The following is a 21,969-nucleotide window of genomic DNA, read 5'->3' as shown; positions in this document are numbered from 1 at the left end:
GGGAATGGTAAAGATCCTGTGACGGAGTTGGGGGTGTTGGGGGTGAGCAGTGGGTATGAGACCGAAATGGAAGAGTGAGGCATCTGATGAGGGTGTAGGGTCATAATATGTACAGCCTTGTCGGCCATATTAAGAAGTTTAGTCTTTATTTGTTAATATCTTTCTTTATTACGAGAGATTTAAAGCAAGGGATGACATAATCAGATTTTTATTTTGAATAGGTTCCTCTGACTGTAGTCCGGTGGGAAGATAGGACAGACCATGTAGATGCAATTATAGTGTCAAGGAGAGAGATGGTGATATTACAGACCAGGATGGCGGCTGCCAGGACAGAGTGGCCAGAGTATTAAAAGTGTTTTATTCATACTTGCCAACTCACACTCAGTGTTTAAGATAAATGTTCATTTTTTTCACTTAATTATACAGCCAGTATATTAATATTCTGTTTTCTGCATATATCTTAGGGCTTTTCATTAAATAAAGATCACATTTAAGATGTCATTTCAGTACCTTAAACATTCAGGCCCCAAATATAAAAACATTTTATTTTGGTTAATAAAATCATCAAATTTACATTTTCTTCTGTTTTATAAACTTGACTACTTACAGAGAAATTTTGTTTTATTAATTAAGCACAAGAGCATCTGTTTCATTAGCCTTGAGTGGTAGTTTTGTTTTTGCTTCTAGGTACTTACTATGGGAGGACGACTTTGTAGAAAGGACATCATCCAGCTAATAGCAAACTTTGATGACCCCAATCCAAGATTTCCCTAAAAGATTCAAGGAAATAAACAAGTTATATTCATGAAGTTCAAGTTGTAAAAAGATACCTAAAAAGATATTCATTCTCAAATACATTTTATCCTGATTAATCAAATCTTTAAAATCAGTATTTAGGAAAATAAGCTAGATGAACACTTAAGAGCAAAAGCAGTACTATCATTTAAATCAACCGATTTTGGAGATTATCTCTAATACAAATATTTTAAGGTATATTATTTTTTTTTAATTAATTAATTAATTTATTTTTGGCTGTGCTGGGTCTTCGTTTCTGTGTGAGGGCTTTCTCTAGTTGTGGCGAGCGGGGTCCACTCTTCATCGCGGTGCGCGGGCCTCTCACTATCGCGGCCTCTCTTGTTGCGGAGCACAGGCTCCAGACGCGCAGGCTCAGTAATTGTGGCTCACGGGCCCAGTTGCTCCGCGGCATGTGGGATCTTCCCAGACCAGGGCTCGAACCCGTGTCCCCTGCATTGGCAGGCAGATTCTCAACCACTGCACCACCAGGGAAGCCCTTTAAGGTATATTATTAATCATATAATATATATATCGTGTGATAGTCATGACATATATAATAATCACACAATATAGTATGTATAATAAAAACATATTGTACCTGCTGAAAGTCAAGAAGTATCTCATATAAAAGTGCTGTAGCTGTATCTGTATATTCCAGGATAAGCTTCTGTAACTAGAATTTTAAATAGTAATCAATGCAATATCATTGGCAGAGTCAGAAAATGATCATTTCTCCTGGTTCTCTTTAAGTATTTATAAAAGAATTTATGATCAACAGAAAATATTAGTGTGGTTAATTTTCTTGTTCTGTTTGATTCAGTCATTCTCAAAAAAGTGGCTCTCATAAAATGAGTGCACATTTAATAATGGCTAAGAAAGTGGGTCAGGGAAAGAAGATACAAGGTCCTACAGAATACTAACACAAAAAAAATTGCACACTTGATTTGCAAAATCATTCAGATCAGCAACCCTGCTTCCTTTCAAGAATGTAGAAATATGCTCCCCAGAATTAAAGTGGGAGATTCCCCGGGGAATTTAGTCTTACGCCCAACTTGAAGGATAACTCCTTCTGTGGTATGGGTAAATATAGGGTTAGAGACATTTTGTTGCTGTTGTTCTCAAGAAATCCAAACAGTTGGTGAAGCTGTCTTCTAGCCCATAGGCCACTTGGTGCGTGAGAAAGAACTGTGTCTGTAGGCATGCTACAGGCCAACACATTTTCCCTGACAGTATTCTTTGCAAGGAAGAGCTCTATTTTGAAATCTCCCACTCTTTTCGACCTTGGAACCAGAATTTATATGATTTGCTCATGGCTTCACTAATAGCCCAGGTGCAAAAGATCAGCAGATCCAAAAACAGGAAATTCAGACCTATCTATACTGCCCACTAAATATTTTCATATGGAAATATCAAAGGCAAATCAAATAAACTAATCCAAAACCAAGCTCATTATTTCCGCTTTAAACCTACTCTTCTTGTTGTAATTCTTATCTGTCACCCAGGCCAGAATCTAGAAGTCATCTAATCTTAACTCTTTTTATTTTCCCATCAACTTATCAACTCAGTTTCCTAAAAATTTCTGGAATGTTTCCTCTTCACAACTACTATCCCTTTTTTTCATTTATTTATTCAACAAACATGCATCAGACACTGTACTAGTTGGAGTACTGTGCTGTACTAATGGAGAGTAACAAGAGACATGGTTCCTGCCCTCATGGAATATACAGTCTAGTGGGGAACAGACATCAGTCTCATAATCACATAAATTGCATAGTTACAAACTGAGACAAGGGCTATGAAAGAAAACCACAGGAAGGTAGGAGAGCTCTAAAAATGAAGGCTAGTTTTGTTTAGGGGTCAAGGAAGGCTTCCTTCTGGCCCATAACATCCCTCACCTGGACTATAGCACTAGCTTCTTAACACCTCTGCCTGTCAGTCTTGCTTCCATCCTCCTCTTTCATCCCTAATTCCCTCACTCCACTGTTGATATTGGTATCATAGATGCCCTGTATACAGTCTGCTATAACACATTGATGTTATATTTGACTAACATCTGTCTATCCAACTCGACTCTAAACTAATGAGGGCAGAGATTGTGTCTATTTTGCTTCTCGTTTGGACCCCACTGCCTAGCACACTGTTTAGCTCATAACAGATGCTCAATAAATATTTATTGAATGAATGAGTGAATTTAAGAGTTTTCTAAAACATAACTCTGATTGTATGTTCAAGAACTATGAAATCATGTCCCATCCTTTAAAGAAATTCTGTGTTGGCCTACTCAAAATAAACGAATAATAGCCTGATTTATGCTCTCAGAATAAGTGCATTATAGGCACTTTGATATCTCTAATGTTTTAGTAAAACTTTAGAAAAATAAGCAACTCTAAGTTTGCACTACTTAGATAGGTAAGGAAATGGTAAACTAAGGCAAGAACGTTAATCCTAAAATCTCTAAGACAGTGCTTTTTTACCCATTAGACCCTTGCTGTGGAATTATATATGTAAATATTTTATATAGAGACAAATATAAACAGAAGTATCTAATGTATAAAGAATACTAATTATTTTTCTTAGTATGCATACTTTAAAACATATAAAATGGACATAATAGTAATATTGACAGAATAGCTATCTAAATTTTGAGATTAATAACAACATATTTACTCTTTGATTTAATTATCTTTCTATACTCTACGATGTCATGGTCCACATAGAAGAACCCAGGACCCCTATATATTGTAGTTAGTCTATTCCAAAATTCTCATCTCACCTCAGCATCAAAGGACATCTCAACCAAAGCTGAATCAGCCACCAACTGGATGTCAAACACAGGACAAGATTTTGGAATCTGAGGCTCGCTAATTAAAATTACCAAGAGGTTAAATAGTGTTCCCCTGAAAAAAAAATAAAGGCAATTAATGAGAAAAGTTAAAAAAAAATAACAGTGACACTAAGTTTGCAGAAACTGTAATTATACTTACAAGTATGAAGCATTGCAGACCATTCTTTTTTTTTAATTGAGGTACATTTGATTTACAATATTATATTTGTTTCAGGTATACAATATAGTGATTCAAAAATTTTATAGATTATACTCCATTTATAGTTATTATAAAATATTGGCTGTATTCCGCATTTTGTACAATATATCCTTATAGCTTATTTATTTTATACATAGTAGTTTGCCCTCTTAATTCCCTATGTCTGTCTTGCCCCTTCCCCCTTCCCTCTGCCCACTGGTAAGCACTAGTTTGTTCTCTATATCTGTGAGCCTGTTTCTTTTTTGTCAGATTCATTAGTTTTATTTTTTAGATTCCACATATAAGTGATATCATACAGTGTTTGTCTTTCACTGTTTGACTTATTTCACTAAGCGTAACACCCTACAGGTCCATTCATGTTGTTGCAAATGGCAAAATTTTATTCTTTTTTAGAGCTGAGTACTATTCCATTGTGTGTGTGTGTGTGTGTGTGTGTGTGTGTGTGTGTGTGTATATATATATATATATATATATATACACATATACACATATATATATACACACACACTACATCTTCTTTATCCATTCATCTGTTAATGGAAACTAAGGTTGCATCCATATTTTGGCAATTATAAATAATGCTGCTATGAACATTGGAGTGCATGTATCTTTTCGAATTAGTGTTTCTCATTTTCTTTAGATATATACCCAGGAGTGGAATTGCTGGATCATATGGTAGTTCTATTTTTAATTTTTTGAGAAACCTCCATACTGTCTTCCATAGTGGCTGCACCAATTTACATTGCCACCAACAGTGTACAAGAGTTCCCTTTTTTCCACATCCTCACCAACATTTGTATTTGTGGTCTTTTTGATGATAGCCATTCTGGCAGATGTGAGGTGCTATCTCCATGTGGTTTTGATTTGTATTTCTCTGATGACTAGTGATGTCGAGCATCTTTTCATGTGCCTGTTTGCCATCTGTATGTCTTCTTCGAATAAATGTCTTTTCAGGTCTTCTGCCCATTTTTTAATTGGGTTGTTTGGGGGTTTTTTTGCATTGAGTTGTATGAGTTGTTTTATATTTTGGATATTAATCTTTTATCAGCCATATCATTTGCAAATATTTTCTCCCATTCAGTAGGTTGTCTTTTCATCCTGTCAATGGTTTCCTTTGCTGTGCAAAAGCTTTTAAGTTTAATTAGGTCTCATTTGTTCATTTTTGCTTTTGCTTCCTTTGCGTTAGGAGACAGATCCAAAACAGCATTGCTACAATTCATGTCAAAGAGTGTTCTGCCTATGTTTTCTTCTAGGAGTTTTATAGTTTATGGTCTTGCATTTAGGTCTCTAATCCATTTTGAGTTTATTTTTGTATATGGTATGAGAAAATGTTCTAATTTCATTCATTTATATGTAGCTGTCCAGTTTTCCCAGCACCACTTATTGAAGAGGCTGTCTTTTCTCCATTGTATATTCTTGCATCCTTTGTTGTAGATTAATTGACCATAAGTGCATGGGTTTATTTCTGAGCTCTCTATTCTGTTCCATTGATCTATGTGTCTGTTTTTGTGCCAGTACCATATTGTTTTGATTATTGTAGCTTTGTAGTATCGTCTGAAGTCAGGGAGCACGATGCCTCTAGCTGTTTTTTCTCAAGATTGTTTTGGCTATTTGGGGTCTTTTGTGTTTCCATACAAGTTTTTAAAGTGTTTGCTCTAGTTCTGTGAAAAATGCCATTGGTATTTTGATAGGGATTGTATTGAATCTGTAGATTGCCTTGGGTAATATGGTCATTTTAACGATATTAATTCTTCCAATCCACGAACACAGTGTATCTTTCTATCTGTTTGCGTCATCTTCAATTACTTTCATCAGTGTCTTACAGTTTTCTGAGGTAGGTTTTACCTCAGAAAACTATAAGGTAGGTTTACCTCCCTTAGGTAGGTTTATTCCTCAGGTAAGTTTATTCCTAGGTATTTTATCTTCTTGATGTGATTGTAAATGAGATTGTTTTGTTTTGTTTTTTATGAAGTGGTAATTCATCATGGTTTTTTAAATTGATGTATAGTTGACGTACAATATTATATAAGTTACAGGTGTACAGTATACTGATTCACAATTTTTAAAGGTTCTACTCCATTTATAGTTATTATAAAATATTGGCCATATTCCCCAAGTTGTATAATATATCCTTGTAGCTTATTTTATACATAATAGTTTGTACCTCTTAATCCCTACCCCTATATTGCCCCTCCCCGGATTGTTTTCTTAATTTCTCTTTCTGATAGTTCATTGTTAGTGTATAGAAATGCAACAGATTTCTGTGTATTAATTTTGAATCCTGCAACTTTACCAGATTCATTGATGAGCTCTAGTAGTTTTTAGTGGAGATTGCAGATCATTCTTGACTGAACTTTTGTATCCCTAGACATGCAGACAAATGTCTAGTGATAAAACATTTAAGTGAAAATATAATTTCTTGGTCTTTTGGTTCAGAGAAAATATAGTTTTAGAAGTTCACTTAGCTTGGAAAGCTTAGGGAATCTGGATTTAAGGGAAATTTGAGTGATTTAAGTTATAGCAGTATTTCCCAAAGGGCTTTTTATGGATTACTAATTCCAGGCAATATTATAGTCAAAATAGGTTCTGTGGTCAAAGGAAATATGGGAAATATTTGGGTAAGCCAAGTTTACTGGATAGCTTTACTACAGGACTTCTCAGAAATTTTATATCTGTTTATCTCTGGGACAAAGAAACAGTATGAAGCATTTCTTAAAATACTTATCTCAAATTTTTTGACTCTAGAAACCTTTTTTTAACAAAACATTTCAGAGGTTTACTGTTCCATTAAAGATCACTAGCTATTAGTGAATAAAACTAGTATTAAACTTGAAGTCTTTGGATTTCAAACAAAAATGTGGACTGTTAGTACAGTCCACTAACACACACTAATAACTCACTTAAATGTTACTATATATTTGAAAAATATATCATAGTATTTGAAAATAAAAAGGCACACACACAGAAAATCACAATTCAAAACGTGCATCCTGAGAAGCTGGGTTAGTAACCCTATTTTCACATGTATAGTACAACCCATGTATGGTTGAAAAGGAGCTGAAGGCAGACCACTGAAAATATCAGTTGCCTAACTGAAGTCACTATCAGAGTAGCTTTGACAGATAGGAGCAATAAAAGAATTTACATATAGGACTGTATAAAAATTCTCTATAACCTTAAGCATTCCTTTCTTAATGGAATAAAGAAGAATATAAACAATCCTTGTTTAGTAATATTTGAGGCTTCCTAATCTTTTTACAATCATTTAAATAATTACCATGATTAGAAGTTTACCAAATTCTACTAGAAATATAATTCCCCTCGTTTCTCCAACTCAAAAAACAAGTCTAGTTCTCATATCTGCAAAAGAAGTTAGCACATTGTCAGTTAGCACATCGCTCAAAAAAGCAGGATATGTCCAACAGGATATTTGCTAATGTTTTATTCAGGCTGTTTTATAAAACAGCCAGTCTATTTTCAGAAGACACTTCCAAAATCAACAAAGCACTCCATTTAGAAGCTTTTCCTGATATTATGTTTGAATTGACATTCCATTCACTGTTTTATTTAATTATAGTCCTTTATTTTCAGCAACAGCTTCATTTCAAAGTATCATATATCCTAGGCTACGGGAAGGAACTCTCAAATTCTGAGTCACTTGCTGTGGTAATACATGAATTCAACCATAAGGATACTGAAAAAAAAGAAGGGATTATGGCATATTTCAAGAATACAATGAAGTGGGTTGAACAAATAAAATTTCTACTTATGAAAAAATAAAGAGAAAAATGCTGAAATGAATAAATGCTTTTTTATTTGCTCAAATGGAATTTAATTTGAAATCTATCCCTTCTGCCAACTCAATTTAAAATCCATTAAGCCAATAATAGATAAAAGAATTTTAATCTAAAGTGGTAGTTTCATCCTGACTTACTATAATAGACTTATTAGAGGGTTGTCATCACACCCTTAAAAATGGTACCAACAGTTTGATACTTTCATTGTTTAGATTGTTATTATTTCTAATGTAAGAATTTTTAATGTATTAAAGTATCTTAAAATACAGACTTTGAAGGGCAAACTCATGGTCTCATAAGTCATCTTATGTTATTGTGGTAGGCAGAAATTTAATTTGACTTCCAAGATTTTCATCCCATGGTATATACACTATATGATCCCTTCCCCTAAAGTATGGTCAGGACCTGTGAATCTATTAGGCTATCACTCTTGTCATTATGTTATGTTAGATGAGAAAGGTGAAGAGATTTTGCAAATGTAATTAAGATCCCCAATTAGTTGACTTTTGAGTTAATCAAAGAGAGATTATCCTGAGTGGGCCTGATCTAATGAGGCGAGCCCTTTAAAGGAGAGTTTAGGCCTTTTCCTGAGCTCAGAGATATTCCTGCCAAGAAGCAAGCTGTCATGAGTTTTACAGCTATAAGGAAATTAATTCCACTAACAACTCCCCAAATGAGCTTGGAAGAGGGCCCCAAGCCTCAGATGAGACTGCAGCCCCAGCCAACACCTTGATTGAAGCCTTATGAGACCCTGAGCAGAGGATCCAGCTAAGCTGTGCCCAAATTTCCTGATCTACAGAAACTGTGACGTAATAAGTGTATGTTGTTTGAAGCCACTAAATTTGTGGTAATTTGTTGCATGTCAGTAGAAGATTATTAGTTGTATTAAACATTTATGGTGGTAGTTAATGGTATAGGTAACATGATTTGACCCCTACGAATATCAAAATTGACTGAAAAGTTAGTGTTACAACCAGACTCTACTATAGCAATATAATATATATATCAAAGGACATGAAAAGAATTAGACATATCAGGAAAGAGGCTTGATGTAGTAGGGCTGATGTGGTTGAACCAAGTTAAGACAGAACAATTAAAATGCAACACTTTACAACAGAGATTGGTAAGAATGATTTTCTCCATCTTGGATAAAGAAACGTAGGGACCAAAAGGTGGACAAAAAGGGTAACATGACTTAGCAATACTTTCAGTGTGGGAGAAGATGTGAATATCATTCATAATTTTGAACCTCTCTCTAGGAGATTGGGAAAATGGCAGTACCATCAACTGCGTAAAGAAGTATGCAGAGAAAATAACAGAGTATATTTTCCTTGTATGCTGTAAAGCAGGGGTCAACAAACTATGGCCTGCAGTCCAAATAGCCTAGAACCTGTTTTTGTAAATAAAGCTTTATTGGAACACAGCTGTGCCCATTCCTTTGAATATTGTCTGTGGCTGCTTTTGTGACAATGGCAGCATTAAGTAGTTTCAACAGAGACTATATGGCCTGAAAAGCCAAAAAAACTTACTATATGTCCTTTTTTTTTTTTTTTTTTTAATTTTTGGCTGCATTGGGCCTTCGGTGCTGTGTGTGGGCTTTCTCTAGTTGTGGCGAGCGGAGGCTACTCCTTTTTTTTTTTTTGAATTTTATTTTATTTATTTTTTATACAGCAGATTCTTATTAGTTATATATTTTATACATATTAGCGTACATATGTCAATCCCAATGTCCCAATTTATTCCACAACCACCACCGCCCCCGACACTTTCCCCTTTGGTGTCCATATGTTTGTTCTCTACATCTGTGTCTCTATTTCTGCCCTGCAAACCAGTTCATCTGTACCATTTTTCTAGGTTCCACATATATGTGTTAATATACAATATTTGTTTTTCTCTTTCTGACTTACTTCACTCTGTATAACAATCTCTAGATCCATCCACGTCTCTACAAATGACCCAATTTCGTTCCTTTTTATGGCTGAGTACTATTCCATTGTATATATGTACCACATCTTCTTTATCCATTCATCTGTCGATGGGCATTTAGCTTGCTTCCATGACCTGGCTATTGTAAATAGTGCTGCAACGAACATTGGGGTGCATGTGTCTTTTTGAATTATGGATTTCTCTGCGCATATGCCCAGTAGTGGGATTGCTGGGTCATATGGTAGTTCTATTTTTAGTTTTTTAAGGAACCTCCATACTGTTCTCCATAGTGGCTGTATCAATTTACATTCCCACCAACAGTGTCAGAGGGTTCCCTTTTCTCCACACCCTCTCCAGCATTTATTGTTTGTAGATTTTTTGATGATGGCCATTCTGACTGGTGTGAGGTGATACCTCATTGTAGTTTTGATTTGCATTTCTCTAATGATTAGTGATGTTGAGCATCCTTTCATGTGTTTGTTCACAATCTGTATATCTTCTTTGGAGAAATGTCTATTTAGGTCTTCTGCCCATTTTTTGATTGGGTTGTTTGTTTTTTTAATATTGACCCAGCAGCACTCATTGAAGAGACTGTATTTTCTCCATTGTATATCCTTGCCTCCTTTGTCATAGATTAGTTGACCATAGGTGCATGGGTTTGTCTCTGGGCTTTCTATCCTGTTCCATTGATCTGTATTTCTGTTTTTGTGCCAATACCATATTGTCTTGATTACTGTAGCTTTGTAGTATAGTCTGAAGTCAGGGAGTCTGATTCCTCCAGCTCCATTTTTTTCCCTCAAGACTGCTTTGGCTATTCGGGGTCTTTTGTGTCTCCATACAAATTTTAAGATTTTTTGTTCTAGTTCCATAAAAAATGCCATTGGTAGTTTGATAGGGATTGCATTGAATCTGTAGATTGCTTTGGGTAGTATAGTCATTTTCACAGTATTGATTCTTCCAATCCAAGAACATGGTATATCTCTCCATCTGTTTGTGTCATCTTTGATTTCTTTCATCAGCGTCTTATAGTTTTCTGAGTACAGGTCTTTTACCTCCTTAGGTAGGTTTATTCCTAGGTATTTTATTCTTTCTGTTGCAATGGTGAATGGGATTGTTTCCTTAATTTCCCTTTCTGATCTTTCGTTGTTAGTGTATAGGAATGCAAGAGATTTCTGTGCATTAATTTTGTATCCTGCAACTTTCCCAAATTCGTTGATTAGCTTGAGTAGTTTTCTGGTGGCATCTTTAGGATTCTCTATAGTATCATGTCATCTGCAAACAGTGACAGTTTTACTTCTTCTTTTCCAATTTGTATTCCTTTTATTTATTTTTCTTCTCTGATTGCCATGGCCAGGACTTCCAATACTATGTTGAATAATAGTGGCAAGAGTGGACATCCTTGTCTTGTTCCTGATCTTAGAGGAAATGCTTTCAGTTTTTCACCATTGAGAATGATGTTTGCTGTGGGTTTGTCATATATGGCCTTTATTATGATGAGGTAGGTTCCCTCTGTGCCCACTTTCTGGAGAGTTTTTATCATAAATGGGTGTTGAATTTTGTCAAATGCTTTTTCTGCATCTATTGAGATGATCATATTGTTTTTATTCTTCACTTTGTTAATATGGTGTATCACATTGATTGATTTGCGTATATTGAAGAATCCTTGCATCCCTGGGATAAATCCCACTTGATCATGGTGTATGATCCTTTTAGTGTGTTGTTGGATTCTGTTTGCTAGTATTGTGTTGAGGATTTTTGCATCTATATTCATCAGTGATATTGGTCTGTAATTTTCTTTTTTTGTAGTATCTTTATCTGGTTTTGGTATCAGCGTGATGGTGGCCTCATAGAATGAGTTTGGGAGTGTTCCTTCCCCTGCAATTTTTTGGAAGAGTTTGAGAAGGATGGGTGTTAGCTCTTCTCTAAGTGTTTGATAGAATTCGCCTGTGAAGCCATCTGGTCCTGGACTTTTGTTTGTTGGAAGATTTTTAATTCCAGTTTCAATTTCATTACTTGTGATTGGTCTGTTCATATTTTCTATTTTTTCCTGGTTCAGTCTTGGAAGGTTATACCTTCCTAAGAATTTGTCCATTTCTTCCAGGTTGTCCATTTTATTGGCATAGAGTTGCTTGTAGTAGTCTCTTATGATGCTTTGTATTTCTGTGGTGTCCGTTGTAACTTCTCCTTCTTCATCTCCAGCTTTATTGATTTGAGTCCTCTCCCTGTTTTTCTTGATGAGTCTGGCTAAAGGTTTATCAATTTTGTTTATCTTCTCAAAGAACCAGCTTTTAGTTTTATTGATCCTTGCTATTGTTTTCTTTGTTTCTATTTCATTTATTTCTGCTCTGATCTTTATGATTTCTTTCCTTCTACTAACTTTGGGTTTTGTTTGTTCTTCTTTTTCTAGTTCTTTTAGGTGTAAGGTTATATTGTTTATTTGAGATTTTTCTTGCTTCTTGAGGTAGGCTCATATTGCTATAAATTACCCTTTTAGAACTGCTTTTGCTGCATTCCATAGGTTTTGGATCATTGTGTTTTTGTTATAATTTGTCTCTAGGTATTTTTTGATTTCCTCATTGATTTCTTCAGTGATCTCTTGGTTATTTATAATGTATTGTTTAGCCTCCATGTGTTTGTGTTTTTGCGTTTTTTTCCCTGTAATTGATTTCTAATCTCATAGCGTTGTGGTTGGAAAAGATGCTTGATATGATTTCAATTTTCTTAAATTTACCGAGGCTTGACTTGTGACCCAGGATATGATCTATCCTGGAGAATGTTCCGTGCGCACTTGAGAAGAACGTGTAATCTGCTGGTTTTGGATGGAATGTCTTATAAATATCAATTAAATCTATCTAGTCTATTGTGTCATTTAAAGCTTGTGTTTCCTTATTAATTTTCTATTTTGATGATCTGTCCATTGGTATAAATGAGGTGTTAAAGTCCCCCACTCTTATTGTGTTGCTGTCGATTTCCTCTTTTATAGCTGTTAGCATTTGCCTTATGTATTGAGGTGCTCCTATGTTGGGTGCATATATATTTATAATTGTTATATCTTCTTCTTGGATTGATCCCTTGATCATTATGTAGTGTCCTTCCTCATCTCTTGTAACATTCTTTATTTTAGTCTATTTTATCTGATATGAGTATTGCTACTCCAGCTTTCTTTTGATTTCCATTTGCATGGAATATCTTTTTCCATCCCCTCACTTTCAGTCTGTATGTGTCCCTAGGTCTGAAGTGGGTCTCTTGTAGACAGCATGTATATGGGTCTTGTTTTTGTATCTATTCAATGAGCCTGTGTCTTTTGGTTGGAGCATTTAATCCATTCACGTTTAAGGTAATTATCGATAGGTATGTTGCTATTACCGTTTTCTTAATTGTTATGGGTTTGTTTTTGTAGGTCCTTTTCTTCTCTTGTGTTTCCCAGTTAGAGAGGTTCCTTTAGCATTTGTTGTAGAGCTGGTTTGGTGGTGCTGAATTCTCTTAGCTTTTGCTTGTCTTAAAGTTTTTGATTTCTCTGTTGAATCTGAATGAGATCCTTGCTGGGTAGAGTAATCTTGGTTGTAGGTTCTTACCTTTCATCACTTTAAATATATTGTGCCACTTGCTTCTGGCTTGTAGAGTTTCTGCTGGGAAATCAGCTGTTAACCTTATGGGAGTTCCCTTGTATGTTATTTGTCGTTTTTCCCTTGCTGCTTTCAATAATTTTTCTTTGTCTTTAATTTTTGCCAATTTGATTACTATGTGTCTTGGCGTGTTTCTCCTTGGGTTTATCCTGCCTGAGACTCTCTGCACTTCTGGGACTTGGGTGGCTATTTCCTTTCCCATGTTAGGGAAGTTTTCGGCTGTAATCTCTTCAAATATTTTCTCACGTCCTTTCTCTCTTCTCCTTCTGGGACCCCTATAATGCAAATGTTGTTGCATTTAATGTTGTCCCAGAGGTCTCTTAGGCTGTCTTCATTTCTTTTCATTCTTTTTTCTTTATTCTGTTCCACAGCAGTGAATTCCACCATTCTGTCTTCCAGGTCACTTATCCGTTTTTCTGCCTCAGTTATTCTGCTATTGATTCCTTCTAGTGTATTTTTCATTTCAGTTATTGTATTGTTCATCTCTCTTTGTTTGTTCTTTAATTCTTCTAGGTGTTTGTTCTTTAATTCTTCTGGTGTTTGTTAAACATTTTTTGCATCTTCTCGATCTTTGCCTTCATTCTTTTTCCGAGGTCCTAGATCATCTTCACTATCATTATTCTGAATTCTTTTTCTGGAAGGTTGCCTATCTCCACTTCATTTACTTGTTTTTCTGGGGTTTTATCTTGTTCCTTCATCTGGTACAAAGTCCTTTGCCTTTTCATTTTGTCTGTCTTTCTGTGAATGTGGTTTTCCTTCAACAGGCTGCAGAACTGTAGTTCTTCTTGCTTCTGCTGTCTGCCTTCTGGTGGATGAGGCTATCTAAGAGGCTTGTGCAAGCTTCCTGATGGGAGGGACTGGTGGTGGGTAGAGCTGGGTGTCACTCTGGTGGGAAGAGCTCAGTAAAACTTTAATCTGCTTCTCTGCTGATGGGTGGTGCTGGGTTCCCTCCCTGTTGGTTGTTTGGCCTGAGGCAACCCAGCACTGGAGCTTACCCGGATTTTTGGTGGGGCTAATGGCGGCCTCTGGGAGGGCTCACACCAAGGAACACTTCCCAGAAGTTCTGGTGCCAGTGACCTTGTCCCCACAGTGAGCCACAGCCACCCCCGCCTCTTCAGGAGACCCTCCAACACTAGCAGGTAGGTCTGGTTCAGTCTCCTATGGGGTCACTGCTCCTTCCCCTGGGTCCTGATGCGCACACTACTTTGTGTGTGCCCTCCAAGAGTGGAGTCTCTGTTTCCCACTGTCCTGTCGAAGTCCTGCAGTCAAATCCCGCTAGCCTTCCAAGTCTGTTTCTCTACAAATTCCTCCTCCCATTGCCGGACACCCGTGTTTGGAAGCCCCATGTGGGGCTCAGAACCTTCACTGCAATGGGTGGTATAAGTGTTCTCCAGTTTGTGAGTCACCCACCCAGCAGTTATGGGATTTGATTTTATTGTGATCGCGCCCTTCCTACCGTCTCATTGCGGCTTCTCCTTTGTCTTTGGATGTTGGGTATCTTTTTTGGTGAGTTCCAGTGTCTTCTTGTTGATGACTGTTCAGCAGTTAGTTGTGATTCCGGTGCTCTCGCAAGAGGGTATGAGGGCATGTCCTTCTACTCCGCCATCTTGAACCAATCTCTTGGAGCTGCTTTTGATCTTAATCATTTGACCAACAAGACAAATTTAGGATTCAGTCCAGAGTATAGTTATCACTGAGACACCTGCTACCTGCAGATCCCAGAAGCTTGTGGGGGCCCTCCAGGGGCTACTCTCTTTTGCGGCGTGCAGGCTTCTCATTGCGGTGGCTTCTCTTGTTGCGGAGCACAGGCTCCAGGTGCACAGGCTTCAGTAGTTGTGGCTTGCGGGCTCAGTAGTTGTGGCTTGCGGGCTCTAGAGCGCAGGCTCAGTAGTTGTGGCGCACAGGCTCAGTTGCTCTGTGCCATGTGGGATCTTCCCAGACCAGGGCTCGAACCCATGTCCCCTGTATTTGCAGGTGGATTCTTAACCGCTGAGCCACCAGGGAAGTCCATACTATATGGCCTTCTGCAGAAATGTTTGACCATCCCTGCTATAATGCACAGTATGCCCATAGTCCCTGGCACATAGCAAGTTGCTTAAGGTATGTTAATGAGTATTATCATTAACATTTATTTGTAAAGGTCTCTAATAAATAGCCTGGACAAATATTACTGAAAGTTCTTATTCTTGCCTCTGGTTTAAATGTTTCAGAGTCCATGGCTCTCATCCTTCTTCCACCTTCTAGTACAAGAAATGTAGATAAACAATTGATATGGGTAGAAAAAAATTAAGATTTTAGTCAGACCATTGCCCAAGGGTGTAATTCATAGCCTATAAATCTCATAAAAAGGTCAAGCAGATAATATGCAAAACATGCAAACACATACTTTCTGTGGCAAAGAATGCTGTTGTGCCTCACTATACATTCTTCCATTCTTCCTTTAAATTACAGATGTCCCATTGCCAGCTATAGTTTAGCTAGGCACACAGCTGTCCAACTACAGACGCATTTTGCACCCTCTTTTGCAGCTAGAAACGCCATATGCCTAAAGTTCTGACCAACAGAAGGTAAGCAAAAGTCTTATACGCCTTGCTTAAAAATGAAATTTGTTTGCCCTTTACTTCTCTTCCTGATCCCCACAGGGAGTTATGAAAGCCAGCAATTTAGCCAGCTAACCACGAGGACAAAGATAGCATGATAGAAGATAGCAGAGCAACAAAAAGGAGGGAACCTAGGTCTCTGGCTGATCTTGTAGAGGAAAAGCATGGCTATTACCTCGGGACTGTTATGTAAGAAAGATGTAAATTTCTATCTTCTTTGGGCCACATATCATGGAGTATCTTACAGCAGCTTTCCCTCCAATGTCATTCACTCCAAGGTCACACAGTTACATACTAAAGGGAGCTACTATAGTTCCTGCCTTTGCAACGTGGATAAAAGAGTACTCTGGAAAATTCTAATAGAGACCCCCTCATTTTTAACGTATGATGGTTCATTTGGTCTTTTTCAGGCAATGACAAAAGATAAACTTATGCTGACAAAATCTTTGTGCCCCCAATAATCAGAGAGAACTCAGTATGTTAATTAATCTATTCACCACAGAAGGAAGTGAGACAAAAGAGTTTAATATATTTACAAGGGGATTGAACAGAGAAGTCAAGAGAGTTGAGTCCTGGAAGACACTCATTAGAATAGTTAATGGGTTGCAACTACAAGGTCTCAATTTTTAAAAGGCCTTACTTCTTAGCTCCCAATGTGTTCAGGTGTGATGCCTCAGTTTCTGTTTCTCTGAACATCAGTCCCAGAGTCTGTATAATTTCAATGCATGCCTTAGAAAACAAAGAGAAAAAACATCACGGAAATGGCATGATTTCATTGTAAGTTCAGAATTCCACAAAATCAGTAATGCTCAATAGAACTGCATTCAGATAGCCATGTAGAAAAAAGTATAGGAAGGAAATTCTGTATATTAAATTGCCAACATTGGTTGAGTGTCTACTCTTTGACTGCTACATAGAAAGCACTCAAAAATATTTGTTGAATGAATGAATTAATAGGTGCATGTCAGGATTAAAAGTCATTTACATATTGATTTTTGCACTTATTTTTTGCAAAGTTTTAATGATAATCACACTATTTTTAAACTACATTTAATAATTTTAACTGTTTGAAGTAAAAATTTCTGGCTCAAAATTTCAAAGGTGAAAAAGGGAATACAGTGAAAGGTGTCTTTTATTCATACACTCATTTTTTTCCCTTTTGGGACAGCCAGTATTACTAGTTTCTTGTGTAGTTTTTCTTTAACTATACAATTAGAACAAAATAAATGCTATTTAAAAAAAATCTTTGTGAAGCAAAAACTTGCAGCACTATTAATCATTAATACAGTATATATTTTGCCCAGTGCCTTCCATTTATCTTGAACATCCTAGGGAAAAAATATCTATGATTATCCAGTTGGTACTTACACCAGCTCATCAACACTTTGGCTTTTATTTTGAAGTGCATTCTTATCCCTAGACTCTGGCAAGTACTCATGAAGTTTGTTCACTAGGAAATAGAACAGGTCACTGGTCTGTGAAAGCAAACAGGAAAGAAGACGGTAATTAAGGTATCTGTTGGCAAAACTCTCAATTCTTACATAATAAAAATAAGAAGAAATGATTTGTTCTTCAATTAGGGAGAAAGTGATTTACATTCTCTCTCATTAACACTAGCATAACCCAAATTGAAAATATACTTTTACTTACAACCAGGAGACCATTGTCCTGGTGAACAGCCAGAGCTAATAAAACCTAGCAGGTGATGCTGAGAGATGCCTTCTAGGCCCAGCTTCACCATTAATAGTGAAGATCATCCAGAAGTAGGTGTATAACCTTAGGCCAGTCATTCAGTCACCTTGGAATAATAATATTAAATGGGGGCCACTATATTTCCTACCTTTCCAAAGTAATTTGGCCTTTGTGAGGACATAATGAAATAATAGCTAGAAAAGCACATTTAAAACTGTTTACTAATTCAGAAACAAATGTACAGCACTGGTATAGCCTATGAAGATGGTGCAGAATGATTTTAATACTTCTGTTAATACAGTGGAAATGTAGATTGCCATTTCTGCCAAAATAAACACTGACTTAAGAGTGTGGGAACCAGTTTTTTTGTGTTCCTATCCAGTCTCATGAGATAATTGAGCATGAAAATAAGCACAGGCCCATGAAATCAGGCAAGTTGGTACTAATGAGAATTGGATATAATTGCTTCTCTTTTCTATTCCTCTACTGTTCATTTTTTTCCCAGGACTTTCGTTTACTAGTGGCAACTTAGACTCTTTGTTTAGACAGGTATATGTGTGCTCAGAAGAGGCTGAGGATGGCAAGTGGAGAGAGGGAAGGACAAAAGGAGCAGGACGTACACCTTGGCCCTCCTAGAAGTGCTGGGGTTGCAGAGTGTGGTAACTTTACACGCTGACTCTGGAGCCAGGTTCTTTGAGTTCAAATACCAGCTCTGCCACTGGGTAGCTGTAGGACATTTGGCAGATTACTTATACATTCTGTGACTTTTCATCTCTAAAATGGGATTAATAGAATCACCTCATGAGGTTGATGTTAGGATTAAGTAAGATATTATTTGTAAAGTCTGAACAGTACTCAGCATATTGTATGTGCTTAATAAATATCAGTTATTATTGTGATCTCCCACCGCTCAGTGGTTCAGGAATTTTCACTTATAAAATATCTTCTGCTTCACTTATAAAATATCTACCAGCAACAACATGAAAGAGTCTCAAAAATATTATGTCAAAAGAAGCCAAACACAAAAGTGTACGTAGTGTACAATTCCATGTAAGTGGAATTCTAGGACAGGCAAAACTAATCTATGACGACAGAAAGTACAATAGTTGCCTGAGGCCAGGGGTCAGAGGAAACTGACTGCCAGAGGGCACGAGGTAGCCCTAAGGGGTAAAAGAAATGTTCTCAATCTTGACTGGGGTGGTGTTTATACAGATATATACATTTGTTAAAACTCTTTACAATGCGCTCAAAAATATGTGCACTTTATTATATGTAAATTGGACCCCAATATTTCTCCAAAGAAGATACACAAATTGCCAATAAGCATGGGAAAAAATGCTCAACATCACTAAGCATTAGGGAAATGCAAATCAAAACTATTAGATACCCCCAACACCCATTAGAATGGCTACTATCAAAAAATCAGTAAATAACAAGGATGTGGAGAAACTGGAGCCCTTATGCACTGTTGGTGGGAATGTAAAATGGTATAGCTGCTGTGAAAAGCAGTATGGCAGTGCCTCAAAAAATTAAAAATAGAATTACCATATGATTTAGCAATTCTGCTTCCAACTATACTCCCAAAAGAATTGAAAGCAGGGTCTCAAAGAGATACTTACACACCCATGTTCATAACAGCATTATTCACAGTAGCTAAAATGTGGAAGCAACCCAAGTGCTAATCAATGGATGAATGGATAAATAAAATGTGGTATTACATACCTGGAATATTATTCAACCTTAAAATGAAGGAAATTCTGACATATACTATAACATCAATGAATCTGGAAGACATCATGCCAAGTGAGATAAGCCAATCACAAAATGACAAATGCTGTATGATTCCTCTTACATGAGATATTTAGAATAGTCAAACTCATAGAAGCGCAAAGAAGAATGGTGGTTGCCAGGGGCTGGGGGGAAGGGGAAATGGGGTGTTATTGTTTAATGAATATAGTTTCAGTTTTGTAAGATTGAAAGAGTTCTGGAGAAGGGTGGCGGTGATAGATATACAACATGAGTGCCTAACACTGAACTAGACACTTAAAAATGGTTAAGATGGTAAATTTTATGTTATATGTATTTTACCATAGTTTTTAAAAACTGAAGGAAAAAAAAACTTCATGAAGCAAAAAAGAAGGGTTGGGAAATAACATGTCTGGAGAACTCTTTCATTCATTGAACATGTAACTATTGATTGCAGACATGTGGCAAGTACTATGCTAAGTAATGAGAATAACATCTTAAGCAAAACTGACAAACTGGACATGGTGTCTGTACTCCTAAAGCTTGCAGTTTAGTCAACCTGTACAAAAGTGTTCTCGTAATTTAAAATTTTTCTTCTAATAAAATTGAAGAATAAAAATTACCTAACAGAGGAAAATTATACCCCAATGAAGTTGATTTTTAAAAGAGAAAATGATATACAGTTGACCCTTGAACAACACGGGATGGGGGGTTTGGGGGGAGTTAGAAGTGCCCATCCTCTCCGCAGTCAAAAATCTGAGTATAACTTACAGTCAGCCCTCCATATCTGCGGTTCCACGCCTGTGGATTTAACTAACCGTGATCATGTAGTACTATAGTATTTACTATTGAAAAAATCAACATATAAGTGGACCGAAGCAGTTCAAATTAATGTTGTTCAAGGGTCAACTGTATATGTTATGATTATATAATATTATATTGTTTATTATATGATTATAATAATTGTATTATTATAAGAATATGCCTATAGTTATTCATTATATTAATTTTATTATAATTTTTAAATATATATGTATAATTTCCCATCCTCTTACCCAAGAACCAAAAATTAAAGCTGCCTCTAATCTCCCCACCCCAGTGTGGGTTCTTAAGGGAGCTTCACATAAACTTACTTACATTCTGCAGGGAGCCCAGCACAAAGTTGGAAAAAAACACTGCTTTAGCTTAAGGCTATGATAACCATTTAAATAAAAGAGCTCCTAAAAGAAGATTAAAATGTTGAGTTTTACTAGTCATATTTGTTGACTCTGTGTAAATGAATATGAGACTAGATTTTGGTTGCAGATTAGAGAGAGAACATAAGGCTACCAGCTCTGAGGGACACAATGTACTCCACTGAAGTAGGGGAAGACCCCAAACAGGGAGACTACCTATGTGCCTTTTATTTCCCTCTCTATTCACTTTGGCCTTTCATTTTTGACAACTAAATTAGAAGATCTTCTATTTTAGTCCATCTAAGGACATTACATTAAAGAACGGCTGCAGAATTTTCAAGTAAGAAGCAGAACATGAATGCTTTACTCCTAGACTTCCAATCAGGTTAATTTTTCACAAGAGAATAAAATTTCAATTTATTATGAATTGATTGTGCGACCTGATATATGCAGGCATTATGTTAGGCCTTAGGGAGAATACAAAGATGAGTATGACACACGCCTGTCCTGAAGAAGCTTATAGAATACTATGGTAAATAAAAAATATATACCAAGCAAAAGGGAGAATGTCTGTGCTAATTCTTGAGGGTAGGGACTGTGTCTTAGTCATGGTTGCATTTCTAGTGCCTATTACCACGCCTAGCACAGAACAGGCATGCGATAAATGTTTATTGAATCGTTAAAGAGAAAGTGCTATGGGAGATGCTGTAGAACTGCATTGTCCAATACAGAAGCCGCTAGCCACATGTGGCTATTTACATTTAAATTGACTAAAACTGAATAAAATTAATGTTTCACTTCCTTGGTCACTAGCCACGTTCAAGTGCTTAATAGCCACATGTGGCTAGGCGGCTACTTTATTGAACAGTGCAGATTATAAAATATCAAGGAAAGTTCTAAGGCACAGAACTGCCACAACAGATCAAAAAGAGGAAGGTACCAAAGTTCTCCATTGAGGAAAGGCAGAAGAACAGCGTTTGAGATGAGCCTTGGAGAATGAATGGGTAGAATTTTAACAGGAGAAAATGGAAAGAGTATTCTAGAGAAAGCAATAGTAGGGGAAAACGTGGAGGGGCTGGAAAGGGCAGGGTGTTCAAATCATTTCACATGGTTCAAGCTTTTACAGAAAAGAGGTGAGAGTGGTGAAGTGGTGGGCTGAGTGGGCTAGACCTGGTTTTATTCCCTTTCTCTGCATCCCTCTTTTCCTCCACAGCCGAGGCCACCTGCTTCAGCCCTGTTTTAAGCTTGGAGACGCTTAAGACCAACATTCTGGTATTCAGCATCAACACCCTTCTTCCGAGTCTAACCCTTAGGTGGGAGCTCCGTTCTCCTGCCTAGACATCTGCTTTAAATCAATCCCCTGATTGTGTCCAGGTTGTCTAAGTAGACCTCTTCTTTGGGCTCTGAGCTAAGTCCTTTGCCAGTCCTTTCCCAGCTACTGACTTTACTCTTGACTTTGTATCCTTGCTACTCCCCCCAACCCCACATTCCGTGAAGGCCCTGTTCCCAAATCCTAAACATGCAGATCTTCCTGGTGCCAAATGTTTATGCAGACATCTGGGTGTAAT

At 36.9% G+C, this 21,969-nt stretch overlaps 1 protein-coding gene across 1 annotated transcript in view; it reads right to left on the bottom strand.

The window, feature by feature from the left end:
* Positions 1–21,969, bottom strand: part of LOC309641319 (uncharacterized protein C12orf56 homolog) — a gene marked incomplete at its 5' end in the record, with an annotated part of 77,669 nt that overhangs the window by 8,835 nt on the left and 46,865 nt on the right. Inside the window, 5 exon segments of the mRNA XM_082421167.1 lie at positions 696–770; positions 1,394–1,468; positions 3,569–3,692; positions 16,429–16,517; positions 17,159–17,263. Coding sequence (XP_082277293.1) covers positions 696–770; positions 1,394–1,468; positions 3,569–3,692; positions 16,429–16,517; positions 17,159–17,263 — 468 coding nt within the window.

Source organism: Balaenoptera physalus (genome assembly GCF_965194825.1).
Source record: "Balaenoptera physalus genome assembly, chromosome: 13".
Classification (NCBI taxonomy): domain Eukaryota; kingdom Metazoa; phylum Chordata; class Mammalia; order Artiodactyla; family Balaenopteridae; genus Balaenoptera; species Balaenoptera physalus.
The sequence above is the reverse complement of the archived record's forward strand: the minus strand, read 5'-3'. Positions and strand labels throughout refer to the sequence as shown.